The 14,958-nt window shown below is 41.1% G+C and overlaps 1 protein-coding gene across 6 annotated transcripts in view; it reads left to right on the top strand.

The window, feature by feature from the left end:
* MCCC1 (methylcrotonoyl-CoA carboxylase 1) overlaps positions 1-12,507 on the top strand; it is an 89,041-nt gene extending 76,534 nt beyond the window's left edge. For all 6 annotated transcript variants that reach the window (XM_033211811.1, XM_033211813.1, XM_033211810.1 and 3 more), the window contains 5 exons: positions 2,551-2,600; positions 5,793-5,930; positions 8,727-8,834; positions 10,801-10,872; positions 12,147-12,507. In XM_033211811.1, the coding sequence (XP_033067702.1) occupies positions 2,551-2,600; positions 5,793-5,930; positions 8,727-8,834; positions 10,801-10,872; positions 12,147-12,254 (476 nt within the window). In that variant the 3' untranslated portion in view covers positions 12,255-12,507. The remainder of the gene's footprint in view (positions 1-2,550; positions 2,601-5,792; positions 5,931-8,726; positions 8,835-10,800; positions 10,873-12,146) is intronic.
* The last annotated feature ends 2,451 nt before the right edge of the window (positions 12,508-14,958 follow it).

Below are 14,958 nucleotides of genomic sequence, written 5' to 3'. Positions count from 1 at the left end.
GGTATTGACTTCTCCTCTCCAGCTATCAAAGTCCTAGATGACATCTTCTTCCAATAGAAGACTGTTTTGTCTCCATGAAAAGTCTGTTGTTTTTTGTAGCCACATTTGTCAATTATCTTAGCTAGATCTCCTGGATAACTTGCTGCAGCTCCTCCATCAGCACTTTCTGCTTTATCTTGAACCTCATGAACCAGCCTCTGCTAGCTTCAAGTGTTTTTTCTGCAGCTTCCTCACTTCTCTTGGCCTTAATTGAATTGAAGAGAGTTAGGGCCTTGCTCTGGATTGACTTTGGCTTAAGGGAATGTTGTGGCTGGTTGGATCTTCTATCCAGACCACTAAAACTTTCTCCATATCAGCAACAAGGCTGTTTCACAGTATTTATTATTATCATTATTATTATTTTAGAGATGGGGTCTTGCTATGTTTCTTAGGTTGGTCTCAAACTCCCAGGCTCAAGCAATCCTGCTTTGGCCTCCCAAAGCACTGGGATTACAGGCATGAGTCACTGCTCCCAGCCCAGCTATTTCACCTTTTTATCATTCATGTGTTCACTGGAGTAGCACTTTTAACTTCCTTCAAGAACTTTTCTTTGCATTCACAAGTTGGTGGTTTGGCATCGGAAGCCTAACTTTTGGCTTATCTCAGCTTTTGACATTCTTTCCTCGCTAAGCTTAATCACTTCAAGCTTTTGATTTAAAGTGAGAGACATGTAACTCTTCATTTGACCACTTATAGGCCATTGTAGAGTTATTCATTAGTCTAATTTCAATATTGTAGTGTTGGCGGGGAATAGGGAGACCCATAGAGAGGGAGAGAGGCAGGGGAATGGCTGGTCCGTGGAGCAGTAAGAACACACACAGTGTTGACTGAGGAAGTTCTCTATCTTACGTGGGTACAGATTGAGGCGCCGTAAAACTATTATATAGTAGTAATATCAGAGATCACAGATCTGGCCGGGCGCGGTGGCTCAAGCCTGTAATCCCAGCACTTTGGGAGGCCGAGACGGGCGGATCACGAGGTCAGGAGATCGAGACCATCCTGGCTAACACAGTGAAACCCCGTCTCTACTAAAAATACAAAAACTAGCCGGGCGAGGTGGCGGGCGCCTGTAGTCCCAGCTACTCGGGAGGCTGAGGCAGGAGAGTGGCGTAAACCCGGGAGGCGGAGCTTGCAGTGAGCTGAGATCCGGCCACTGCACTCCAGTCCGGGCGACAGAGCAGACTCCGCCTCAAAAAAAAAAAAAAAAAAAAAGAGATCACAGATCACCATAACAGATATCACAATTTAAAAGTTTTATATTGTAAGAATTACAAGAATGTGACCTAGAGACACCTTTAAAGTGAACACATGCTGATGGAAAAATAAGCTTGACATGGTGTTGCCACAAACTCAGTATGTAAAAAACATAGTGTCTGCAGAGTGCAGTAAAGTGAGATGGGCCTGTAACATGAATAATTTATTAGGTGTGTGTAGTCTTACCATTTATAAAGCATTTTCACATTTATTTAATAATTATTACATTTTATACCCATTTAATGACTCAGAAAAATCAAGGCTCAGAGGTTTAGTGAATCAAGATGACAGAGGTGATCAGGTGGCAGATGCCATTCTCAACCAAAAACTTCTCTTTGCCAATTCATTGCTTTTTTTTTTTTTTCTTGAGATGGAGTCTCGCTCTGTCGCCCAGGCTGGAGTGCAGTGGTGCGATCTTGGATTACTGCAACCTCCGCCTCACAGGTTCAAGCTATTCTCCTGCCTCAGCCTCCTGAGTAGCTGGGATTACAGGCGTGTGCCACCATGCCTGGCTCATTTTTGTATTTTTAGTAGAGATGGGGTTTCACCATGTTGGTCAGGCTGGTCTTAAACACCTGATCTTGTGCTCCGCCCACCCCGGCCTCCCAAAGTGCTGGGATTACAGGCGTGAGCCACCACACCTGGCCTGCATTTTAAAAATTATAATACTGCAGCCTTTTTGTTGAGGGAAAAATATGTAAAATATTTGACAGCTTAAAATATCTAAAACTCAAGGCTGGATGTGGTGACTCATGCCTGTAATTCCAGCACTTTGGGAGGCCCGGGCAGATGGATCACTTGAGTCCAGGAGTTCAAGACCAGCCTGGGCACATGGTGAAACTTCATCTCTAAAAAAAATCAAAAAATTAGCCAGGCATAGTGGCACGCCTGTAGTCCCAGCTACTTGGGAGGCTGAGGTGAGGGGATCACCTGACCCCAGGAGGTTAAGGCTGCAGTAAGCCATGATTGCACCACTGCACTCCAGCCAGAGTGAGACTCTGTCTTAAAAAATAAATAAAAATGAAAATAAAACCCCTGAAATTCCATTTTAAAAAAGAAAAGTTTGAAATTCATCTTTATTGGTACTAATTTGACAGATGCTTTTCTAACAAAATATTTCCAAGAAGTTCAAAGATGTTGACTTTCCTTTGAATAGTTGGTTGTCTTCAGGTTGAGAGTAAGATTCGTTATATCTCAGTTATTAAATAAATGAATGTTTTCTAATTTTTCTTCATTTTTTTCCCTTTTTCTGTAAAGATGTAGCCATAGCTGTAACGTATAACCATGATGGGTCTTATAGCATGCAGGTAAGCCTTACTGGTTTTGTTCTACAGTGCAGAGCTGAATCTGACCTCTTTTATACTGAATAGGGTATTTTTTTACTCTGTGGTTTCTCTTAAGCCTTTGACTATTATGACTGTAGTTAGGAGAATATCTTAAGCTTTTATTTCAGACCCAATTTGGGGAAATTACCCCCATACAGTTTCTAACTGATTGTTTACTCAGTTGGGCTGTTATTCCTTTAAGAATAAAAACTTGGCAAAAAGCAAAAGCTCGAATGAGGCATTCACAAGCCCCTAAAGTATGTGCATGTATTTACATCAAAAGCAGTAGTTCTCTCAAATTTGTTGTCTCAGGAACCCTGTACACTCTTTAAAATACCCACCAGAGCACTTTTGCTTGTGTTAATTATATCTCTTCATATTTACCATTTAGACAATTTAACTGAGAAGAACTAATTTATTATTATTTTTTAATTGTGGTGAAATACACATAATATAGAATTTACCATTTTAACTATTTGCATTCAGTGCATTCAAGTTGTTATGTAACCATCACAACCATCCATATCCAGAACTTCTTTCTTCTTGTGAAACTAAAATTCTGTACTCACTGATTAAACAGGTAACACTCCATCCTTCTTCCCCCATCCCCTGAGAACCACGATTCTACTCTCTGTCTCTATGAATTTGAGTACTCTAGGTACCTGATAAAAGCGGAATAATGTGGTATTTGTCCTTTTGTAACTGGCTTATTTCACTTAGCACAGTATCTTCAAGGTTCTTCCATGGTGTAGCATATGTGAGAATTTCCTGTTTTTTTTTTTTTTTAAGGCTGAAAAATACTCTGTTGTATGTATATACCACATATTGATTATCCATTCAGCCATTAATGAACATTCAGGTTGTTTCTAGCTTTTGGCTATTGTGAATAATGCTGCTATGAACAGGGGTGTACAAATACTTCTTTAAGACCCTGTTTTTTGTCCTTTTGGGTATATATCCAGTAGTAGAATTGCTAGATCATATGGTGATTCTGATTCTTTGAGAAACCGCCGTAGTGTTTTCCATCGCAGCTGCAGCAGTTTGCAGTCCCATCAACAGTACACAGTGGCTCCAGTCTCTTCACATCCTTGCCACTACTTATTATTTTCTGGGGTTTTATTTTTTTTGTTTTATAATAGCAATACTAATGAGTGTGAGGTAGTAGTATCTCACCGTGACTTTGACTTGCATTTCCATAATGACTAATGATGTTGAGCATCTTTTCATGTACTTATTGGCCATTTGTGTATCTTGTTAGAAAAATCTGTATTCGAGTCCTCTGCCAATTTCTTAATCTGGTTGTTTTATTGTTGTTGTTGAGTTGTAGGATAAATTGAAAAAAATTTAAAACCTAATCACAAGTACACATTCCATTAGTCATCACAGTGATAACATTATCACACGTTCAGTAGCCTCTCGAAAATTCCGTTGTGTACTTATGAGAGAATGAATGAGGTTATTAAAAACAATACCTTAATCTTTTTTTTTTTTTTTGAGATGCAGTTATGCTCTCGTTGCCCAGGCTGGAGTGCAATGGCGTGATCTCAGCTCACCACCACCCCTGCCTTCTGGGTTCAAGTGATTCTCCTGCCTCAGCCTCCAAAGTAACTGGGATAACAGGCATGCACCACCATGCCTGGCTAGTTTTGTGTTTTCAGTAGAGACGGGGTTTCACCATATTGGTCAGGCTGGTCTCGAACTCCCGACCTCTCAGGTGATCCGCCCACCTCCGCCTCCCAAAATGCTGGGATTATGGGCCTGAGCCATCACGCCTGGCCTTCTTAGTCTTGTTATGACTTTATGGATGCCCTAAAAGGGTATTAGGGACCCCAAGGAACACACAGGTCATATTTTGAGAACCTCTAGTGTAAAGTTCACGGTAATCCTCAATTAGAAGAAGACTGTTACATTGGCAAAATGGAATGCTTAAATGGTTTTTAAAAAGTGGGAATTCAATCAAATTCCTATAGTAAGGTACAACTTCAGGAAATAGAATAACTCATTTTTAATATGAGCTAAGAGATATCAAATCCTGCAGAATAGATTTGTCAGTGATATGTATTAGACCTCCCAACACTTTGAGACACATTGATTTTCTTTCTCTGAGATTCAGAAAAACCATGGAAAGTCTGCCTACTTGCGTATAAGGGCTATAATTCATATTAATGCCTCTGGTTTGAGATGATTTCTTATCCCATGGTAGCTGGTAAAGTAGATTGCCAATTTGTTCTAGTCTGCTCATGGAACTACATTCACAATTTTAAAATGTGTTTTCATGAATCTTTAAACAAAACAGTTTCCAATCTAACCTTTGTCCTAAGAATTCCACAAACATTCAAATGGCTGTTTTAGTAGGTTACAAAGCATAGTAAAATGTCATATTTAACTTAGGATAGATGAGAACCAATGTATAAATATTGCAGCATGACCTATTTCACCTTAGTCTACATAATATATTTGAAAAGAATAGCCATTTAACTTCTATACTAGCATTGTGGGAATTGAAATGAAGACTATAGAGAGAAGATTTAAATGGAGTTTTTACCTAAGGGAAATTTTAAAACAGAAAGGTTCCATGTCCTTTTATCAGCTTCCTTGAAACATTGTGAACTTTGTTCTTTGGCATATGGTCTCTTAAAGTGAGAAAATTATGGCCAATCTCCAGCTAATTTATGTTCTTAAATCATAACTGAAACCCATGAATTAGGCCTATGTGTTGATAAAAGAATATCGTCTAATTATGTGGTTCTGGCTTTCTTTTTGGTGACTGACTTTGGCACAGGAAAACTAAATTTGACTTCAAATACTCAGAAATAATTTTGTATTACAAAAGTAATATATACAAAGGAATTTTAATAATTTTGCATAACATGGTTTGTATTTTTGTTTCATATTTTTAGTGCTATCTTTATGTATTTACATGAACCTTAATCTATAGCATTATGGATAAGTTATATAACTTTTTTTCCCCTTTTAATTATCTTCCTGTCATTTCTATATGAAGTATCTTGGTTAGGAATAGGGGAAAAGTTCCATGACTTTTTAAAATATATATATATGTTTAAGACATATTTTATGTTTTAAAACCACCAATAGTGAAGAATTGATTCTGATCTTATTAATTCTGTACGGTTGTTCATTTATTTTAAAGATCTTATTTTTCATTTTTTTCAGATTGAAGATAAAACTTTCCAGGTCCTTGGCGATCTTTACAGCAAGGAAGACTGCACTTACCTGAAATGTTCTGTTAATGGAGTTGCTAGTAAAGCTAAGCTGATTATCCTGGAAAACACTATTTACCTATTTTCCAAGGTAATGTCTCTTCTTTATAATATCACTCCTGGGGCATGGAAAAAAACTGTTTGACCTGAGACATCTCACTGAAAGAGATTAGAAAGATCCAGCTTCCTTCGACCATTGCTGTGACCCTTTTCCCTCCGTTTCCCTCACCATTCTGTGTTTCTTTGCTGAATTGCTGCCCCGTTTCCCATTCACTTCTCTCGTTCACACAGATGCTCATTGATAGAGACATTTCCATTTTCTTCCTGAATTCTGAAACAAATCCTTACATTTTCTTTTTTTTTTTGAGACGGAGTCTCGCTCTGTCGCTCAGGCTGGAGTGCAGTGGCCGGATCTCAGCTCACTGCAAGCGCCGCGTCCCGGGTTTATGCCATTCTCCTGCCTCAGCCTTCTGAGTAGCTGGGACTACAGGCACCTGCCACCTCGCCCGGCTAGTTTTTTGTATTTTTTAGTAGAGACGGGGTTTCACCGGGTTAGCCAGGATGGTCTCGATCTCCTGACCTCGTGATCCGCCCGTCTCGGCCTCCCAAAATGCTGGGATTACAGGCTTGAGCCACCGCGGCTGGCCTAAATCCTTACATTTTCTTTTTTTTTTTTTTTTTTTTTTTGAGACGGAGTCTTGCTCTGTCACCGGGGCTGGAGTGCAGTGGCCGGATCTCAGCTCACTGCAAGCTCCGCCTCCCGGGTTCACGCCATTCTCCTGCCTCAGCCTCCCGAGTAGCTGGGACTACAAGCGCCCGCCATCTCGCCCGGCTAATTTTTTGTATATTTTAGTAGAGACGGGGTTTCACCGTGTTAGCCAGGATGGTCTCGATCTCCTGACCTCGTGATCCGCCCGTCTCGGCCTCCCAAAGTGCTGGGATTACAGGCTTGAGCCACCGCGCCCGGCAATCCTTACATTTTCTTTGTCAAAGAGTATCTCCCTGCTCAGTGGGTGGTATTGTCTCAGGGCTTTGATGTCTGAACACTTTTCCCCACCCACCATCACCCTGACAACTGGAATCCTGGTGATTTTGGAGGAGGTGACCACTGAGAGGAGTCTGTGGACCAGATGTTCCTTGTGGGGAAGGTAGACAGTAGGAAGGTGGATGGCATTAGTGGTGGTCTCTTGACAGTCAGAGCCGAGGCAGGCTTTGCATGGTTTTGGTTAGGAGCCTGCTGGCCAGTGAGTTTGTAACCTTCTGCCTGGGCAGAGGAGGATAATGCATTATCAAATATGCTGTGGCCTCACAGGCTTTGTGATGAGATTCCTTTGGTAGTCTAGTAAGTAAACTGCTATATATGGAGTTGAGGATGATCCCACTTTGCCAGGCATTCCTTTCCATAGCCAACTGTACTGTAGTAATATGATGATAGAGGCAGTATGATGGAATGGTGAAGAGCACAAGTTCTAAAATGTGAAGCTGCTTTGGTTCAAATCCTGGCCTTGCCACTTAACAGCTGTGTGACCTTGGCTGTTAAACTCTCTGGGCTTTAGTTCTCCTATCTATAAACAGTAATAATAGCAGCAGTAACAGTAATAATAATAGGTGCAGTGGCTTGTGCCTGTAGTCCCAACACTTTGGGAGGCCACGGCAAGCAGATTGCTTGAGACCAGGAGTTTGAGACCAGTCTGGGTAACATAGTGAGACCCCATCTCTACAAAAAATTTTAAACATTGGCCAGGCATGGTGGTATGTGCCTGTAATCCTAGCTACCCAGGAGGCTAATGCAGGAGGATTAATAGGCTTAGGAGTTCAAGGTTGCAGTGAGCTATGATTGTGCCACTGTATTCCAGCCTGGGTGGCAGAGCAAGACCCTGCCTCTAAAAAATATTAATAACAGTACCTTCCTCATAGAGTTGTTGTGATGATTAATGACATAATATATGTGTGTTAAAACCAGTTTCTAGCATACTGAGCATCTGAGAGTGGCGGTGCTACTGAAAATGGCTTCCAGACAGTGGCTACTTATGGTCTACAGTTAATGCTTTATTTTTATTTTATTTTTTGAGATGGAGTCTCGCTCTATCACCCAGGCTAGAGTGCAGTGGCGCAATCTCGGCTCACTGCAAGCTCCACCTCCCGGGTTCACTCCATTCTCCTACCTTGGCCTCTCAAGTAGCTGGGACTATGGGCGCCTGCCACCACGCCTGGCTAATTTTTTGTATTTTTTAGTAGAGACGGGGTTTCACCATGTTAGCCAGGATAGTCTCGATCTCCTGACCTCGTGATCCACCCACCTCGGCCTCCCAAAGTGCTGGGATTACAGGCGTGAGCCACAGCACCTGGCCTAAATCTTTTAATATACTGTAAGGCATGTATACCATTACCTCTTTACAATTGGAAACCAAGGCTGAGAGGGGTTTAATAATTTGCTCAAGGTCATACAGCTAGAGTAGAACCCTGGTATTAATGGTGACTAATTTTGTGTGTGTGTGTGTGTGTGTGTGTGTGTGAGTCAGAGTCTCTGTCACTCAGGCTGGAGTGCAGTGGCGTAGTCTCAGCTCACTACAGCCTCTACCTCCCAGGTTCAAGTGATCCTCCTGCCTCAGCTCCCGAATAGCTGGGACTATAGGCGCGTACCACCACACTGGGCTGATTTTTGTATTTTTTGTAGAGATGAGGTTTTGCTGTGTTGCCCAGGCTCATCTCGAACTCCTGGGCCTGCCTTAGCCTCCCAAAGTGCTGGGATTACAAGCGTAAGCCACTGCGCCCAGCCATGATGACTAATATTTAACAAATAGTGGGAAACAATTACCTCAGGTATGTTAGTAAAAATATAGTGATAGGATCTTGATTCCATTTTCAGTTGGTTTTCTGTTTCTAGGAAGGAAGTATTGAGATTGACATTCCAGTGCCCAAATACTTATCTTCTGTGAGCTCAGAAGGAACTCAGGGAGGCCCCCTAGCTCCTATGACTGGAACCATTGAAAAGGTAATGACATAGCATCTGTAGAGTGATGTTCAGTAAGTTTTAATACGTGGCTTTGTTGAACTTTGTCCTTTATGGCCTTTTCCCTTTCTTAACGTTGCCCATTGGCAAGCATCCACTTCACAAAAACAAGAGGATCTATTACAGATTCAAATGTTTTATTATAGTCCTCTCTGAAAATACCCATTTACCTCATTTATGAAAAAGACTGCTGTTTTTGAAGGCAGGCATTTGCATCAAAGTACAAATAATCTAAATTGTCTTTTTATGATTAAAACTGAGCATTCATTAAGCATTATTCAAAAAAGCTGGTTTTGAATGTTAAATTTAATAGCAACAAATTTTTCATGAAATAGTGACATTTTCTTTAGTGTACATAGTTGCATCTGTGTTAATGTAAAAGGCTGGTATCGGTGAAGAACGATATGGTTTCGTGTTGAATGCAGTGTATAATTCACAGTTGCAATCCATACTGTCTGAGTCAGTTCGGGCTGCTAGAACAGAATACCATAGACTGGGTAACTTCTAAACAATAGAAGTTTATTTCTCACGATGCTAGAGGCTGGGAAATCCATCAAAGCACCAGAAGATTCGGTGTCTGGTGAGAGTCTACTTACCGATTTCATAAACAGCCATTTTTTCTCTGTGTCCTCACGTGGTGGAAAGGACAAGGGACCTCTCTTCAGGCCTCTTTCATAAGGGCACTAATGTCATTCATGAGGTCAGATCCCTCATGACCTAATCACCTGCTAAAGGCCCCACCTCCAAATACCATCATCCTGGAGGTCAGGATTTCAACAAATGAATTCTGGGGGGGATATCAACATTTAGACCGTAGCACATATTGATATAACATCAACTGGTGATAGATCAGTATCCGTAGTCTCCTTTTATATACTTGAATACACTAGAGTCTCCTCAAATCCATTTAAGTCATAAAAACTCAACTGTATATGCTTGGAACAAAAAAAAAAAAGAAGAAGAAGAAGAAAATAACTACTTAAATAGCGTGGGTGATTTCAGCCACCATTCTCCTTTGGAAATATTTACCCCAAGTGGGTATGAGCTAGGAGACCTGGATCTGCCGTTAGCTCATTGGATTTCATTCCCACGGCCTCTCATAGTATAGGCATCTCTGCACAACTGTTAGTCTCCCACTTAGTAGCCATGTTAACCACAATGAAAGTGAGACCACACAGGATCTATGAGTCCACTCATATGTATACAAAGGAAAACAGAAATCGCTTTCTGGGGTCGCTAATAAGTTTAATTCTGTTGCATGAAGGTTGTTTTCACATTTACCACACAGGGCTCTGAAGACTTAAGACACACTTACTATACTTGGCCCTAGACAACCCCAAAACAAGAAAACCAGTCAAGACCCTCATCCCTCTTCCCTGTCTGGTGAAGACATTTAAGTATATTAGTCCTTCCCTACAGTAGGCAATGTGTCTTGTTTCTACATTCTTGAAAAAAATGGAAGGATATCAAAATATATGGAGTATATTCATGTGATTCAAGCAAAACTAAGTAGTTTTGGGGGTGGGGACAGGGGACTAAGCAGTGCTACCCGTCGACAACAGTGCCAGCAATGCCAGATTGACCTGTAGGCCTCTGATTTGACCAGTACATTTGACCTGCAGGCCTCTGATTTGACCAGTACATTTGACCTGCAGGCCTCTGCTTTAACCAGTACATTTGGGCTGTAGGCCTCTGGTTCGACCAGTACATTTGGCAGATAGCACAACCACATAGACTCTACTTCTGCCTGTAAGTTTATATAGCAACTCTATGGACCACAAAGGACCTCTGTGTTGGTGGTTTTTTTTTTCTTTTAATTAATGTATTATTGTGTATATTCGTGGTTTACAGCATGTTGTGAGTACATATAGACAGTAAAATGGAAGCAGATTAACATATCTAGGACCTCCGTGTTTTCAAATATTAACCTGTCACACTGAATCTCAAGGTGTTTGTCAAAGCTGGAGACAAAGTGAAAGTGGGAGATTCCCTCATGGTTATGATCGCCATGAAGATGGAGGTAAGGAAATTATGAGTTCAGTTGCTAAGAGGACTTTGGGAGCGATCAGACCTAATTGTTCTTTTGCCTTATTTTGTAAGTTAATACCACCTTAAATATGAAGAGCAATGAATTGACAAAGCATTAATTGTAGGAAACAAAACCAAACTATCCTTCTTGTAAAAAGATTTTTATTTTAATTTTGTGAAATTGTACCTGTCATTTCTGATTCTGAAGTTAATGAAATTATCAGTAGCTTGGAATCAGGTAGTAACCCAACGGAATGTTAACTGTTGGTGTTTCCTAAGGCCGAATCAGGGATACCAGGCATCAGTTTCAAAGTGAAAACCTGAATCAAATTAAATTAGCTGTTTAGGTTTTTAGCTGGTTCAAATGGTAGGTCAGTGATTCTTAGCCCTGGCTGAATGTTGCAGACAGTCCTTAACTTACAGTGGTTCAATTAAGGATTTTTCAGCTTAACAATAGTGTAAAACCATACACGTTGAATATACTGCTCAACTTACATTGAATTTATCTGGACCTGACCCCATCGTAAGTCAAGGAGCATGTGTACAATCACCTGGGGAGATTTTAAAAACTGCTTCCCCAGACCCATTGAATTGCAATCTCCAGGATAAAGCCCTAGGATCAATACTTTTGAAAGTCCAGGTACAGTGGCTCATGCCTGTAATCCCAGCACTTTGGGAGGCCGAGGCAGGTGGATCATTTGAGGTCAGGAGTTCACAACCAGCTTGGCCAACATGGTGAGACCCCATCTCTATTAAAAATACAAAAATTAGCTGGGCATGGTGGTGCATGCCTGTAATCCCAGCTACTCGGGAGGCTGAGGCAGGAGGATTGCTTGAACCTGGGAGACAGAGGTTGCAGTGAACTGAGATCTGCACTCCAGCCTGGGTGACAGAGCAAGACTCTGTCTCAATTTAAAAAAACAAACAACAACAACAAAAAAAAACAAAAACTGTTGAAAGCTTCCTAGGTGCAATTCTAACAGGAAGCTCAAGTTGAGAACTGAGAGCTGCACCAGAGCTTCCCAGTCATATCGCTGAATGGTCACTGCTGTGTCCTAGTGTTAATTCCTCTCAACTTGTTACCGTTCTCTCTGTATGCTGTGATGTTAACAATAAAAACAACAACAAAGTGTTGTAAAGCACTGAGAGACGACAAAACATCAAAGTTGGCTACAGTTGTCATTTTTGGTCTCCCTTTCTTGACTTGGTGTATACTGTCCTCATTAGTATTGCAGCTGTCTTTTGTCCCGTCTTGTGTCTCTGCAGCATACCATAAAGGCTCCAAAGGATGGCACAATAAAGAAAGTGTTCTACAGAGAAGGTGCTCAGGCCGACAGACACACTCCTTTAGTGGAGTTTGAGGAGGAAGAGTGAGACAAAAGGGAATCAGAATAAACTCCAGCAAGCAAATGGCCAATTAAGTAGTGTCTTCTGTCTCCACCAAAAAGAGAAAGTGCCTCCTGCTTTTCTCGGGGTCTCATAAAAAGCAGTTTTACTAAATGATTGTATGTTTGTGCTGAATGCCTTTCATATTTGAGAATCATGCATTTGGATCACAAATATAATAAATTATCTCAAAATATTTCACACAAATAAAGTTGAATTATTGTTTTTTATTGGAAACCAATGTTTATTTCTACCTCAAATTTTATACACTGTAGTCTCTTTTAGGAAGGGAGGAAGGGAAAAGGACATTTAATTAAATGAATTACTTTCCAGTTGCTGTTATGAAGAAAATGGGCAGTAACGTGTTTCAGAGATGCCCTGGAGTTCAACAACTAAGGTTTCGTCTGGCCAAAAAGTAACTTACTAGGTGGTTTAAAAGACATGGATATTAGCCGGGCACAGTGGTTTACATCTGTAATCCCAGCACTTAGGGAGGCTGAGGCGGGTGGATCACTTGAGTTCAGGAGTTCAAGACCAGCCTGGCCAATATAGTGAAACCCTGTCTGTACAAAAAATAATCCGGGTATGGTGGTGTACACCTGTAGCCCCAGCTATTTGGGAGGCTTAGGCGGGAGAATCGCTTGAACCTGGGAGGCAGAGGTTGAGGTAAGTCAAGACCACACCACTGCACTTCAACCTGGGTGACAAAGTGAGACTCCATCTCAAAACAAATACATAAATATAAATAAGGAAAGACATGGATATTGTTTCTAGTGTTTGTGATTAGAAAGTTTCTATCTAGATTGCCTCTGCCTTTATTGTACTTTCTAAGCTTATAAAAATATATGTATTTTGGCCGGGCGCGGTGGCTCAAGCCTGTAATCCCAGCACTTTGGGAGGCCGAGGCGGGTGGATCACAAGGTCAGGAGATCGAGACCATCCTGGCTAACACGGTGAAACCCCGTCTCTACTAAAAAATACAAAAAAATAGCCGGGCGAGGTGGCGGTTGCCTGTAGTCCCAGCTACTCGGGGAGGCTGAGGCAGGAGAATGGCGGGAACCCAGGAGGCGGAGCTTGCAGTGAGCTGAGATCTGGCCAGTGCACTCCAGCTTGGGTGACAGAGTGAGACTCCGTCTCAAAAAAAAAAAAATAATAATAAATAAAAATAAATAAAAAATAAAAAAAATAAAAGTATATGTATTTTATATCTATTACATGCTAAAATATATTAATATAAATGGTAAATTTGAAAAGCATAATTTTACAGAAAAAGATAAGAATTAAAAGCCTGAGCCTGCTGAATACTTTTTTTTAGAAATACTTTTTTCATTATGAAGAAAAACCATTCAGTTTACTTTTGTCCAGATTCTGTGTTACTTTTACTAACAGATGTGCAGCCCTTTGCATTTTTATATATTCATTGAAGTGTTAAATATTTGTTGAATTGAGTTCTTGTTGAATACATAAGACTATGCTAAGTGTTGTGGAAAATACAGAGAAATATAAAAGATGGTCTCCGTACTTTAAGATGCCTATAATTGGGAAAGTAAAACATAATCATGTCTGCTATGATGAGCATGTGTGCCCTATATTTCACGTGTTAAAAACTTAATCCCCAAGTTCATGCATTGATTAGAGGTAGGACCTTCGGGAAGTAATTAGGATTGGATGTGGTCATCAGGGTGGGGCCCCCATGATGGGACTGGTGGCTTTAAAAGAGAAAGAGAGACCTGAGCTGGCTCGCTCTTGCCCTCTTGCCATGTGATGCCCTACACCATGTTATGACACAGGAAAAAGTCCCTCAGCAGACACTGGCCCCTTGATCTTGAACTTCCCAGACTTCATAACTGTAAGAAATAAATTTCTTCATAAATTATCCAGTCTGTGATATTCTGTTTTAGCAATGCAAAACAGACCATGACAATGTCAGAAGTTACAGCTTTAGCAAGGGAGCCTTTTCCCCTTTCCAAACAAAATTTTCTCTGTTTAAAAGACAGAAAAGCAGCCGGGCACAGTGACTCATGCTTGTAATCCCAGCACTTTGGGAGGCCGAAGTGGACAGATCACGAGGTCAAGAGATCGAAACCATCCTGGCCAACATGGTGAAACCCGTCTCTACTGAAAATACAAAGATTAGCTGGGCATGATGGTGCGTGCCTGTAGTCCCAGCTACTCGGGAAGCTGAGGCAGGAGAATTGCTTGAACCAGGGAGTTGGAGGTTGCAGTGAGCTGAGATCGTGCCACTGCACTCCAGCCTGGTAACAGAGTGAGACTCTGTCTCCAAAAAAAAAGAGGGAAAAGCAAAGATGATGTGATGGAAATTTCACATTGCTGTTTGCCCCATTTTGGAGAATGCTGTTTGTATCCTTCAGTGGAACATGGTTGAGTTCACTGTTGCATTGTTAAGTGACTGTGTTGGGGATATGTGTATTGAAGGAATTCGAAGCCAGCCAGCCAGCCCAATTACCCACATATTGGTAGAATTCTTTCTTTAGGATCTTTGCCAGTTCTGGTGCTGTGTGAGCAGAGTTGTTTTGCACGTGAATGCATCTGTTTATGCTACAGACACTTACAGAGCATTTGCCGTATACTAGGGCCTCTGGAAACAAAGATGGTAATAAATGATCTCTGCCCTTGCCCTATCTAATGGGAAACAGGATCCAGCTGCATAGAAAAATGTAATATAGGCCAG

This window comes from Trachypithecus francoisi, unplaced genomic scaffold (genome assembly GCF_009764315.1).
Source record: "Trachypithecus francoisi isolate TF-2019V2 unplaced genomic scaffold, Tfra_2.0 Lachesis_group0, whole genome shotgun sequence".
Lineage (NCBI taxonomy): Eukaryota > Metazoa > Chordata > Mammalia > Primates > Cercopithecidae > Trachypithecus > Trachypithecus francoisi.
This window is presented reverse-complemented; position numbering and strand designations above follow the sequence as displayed.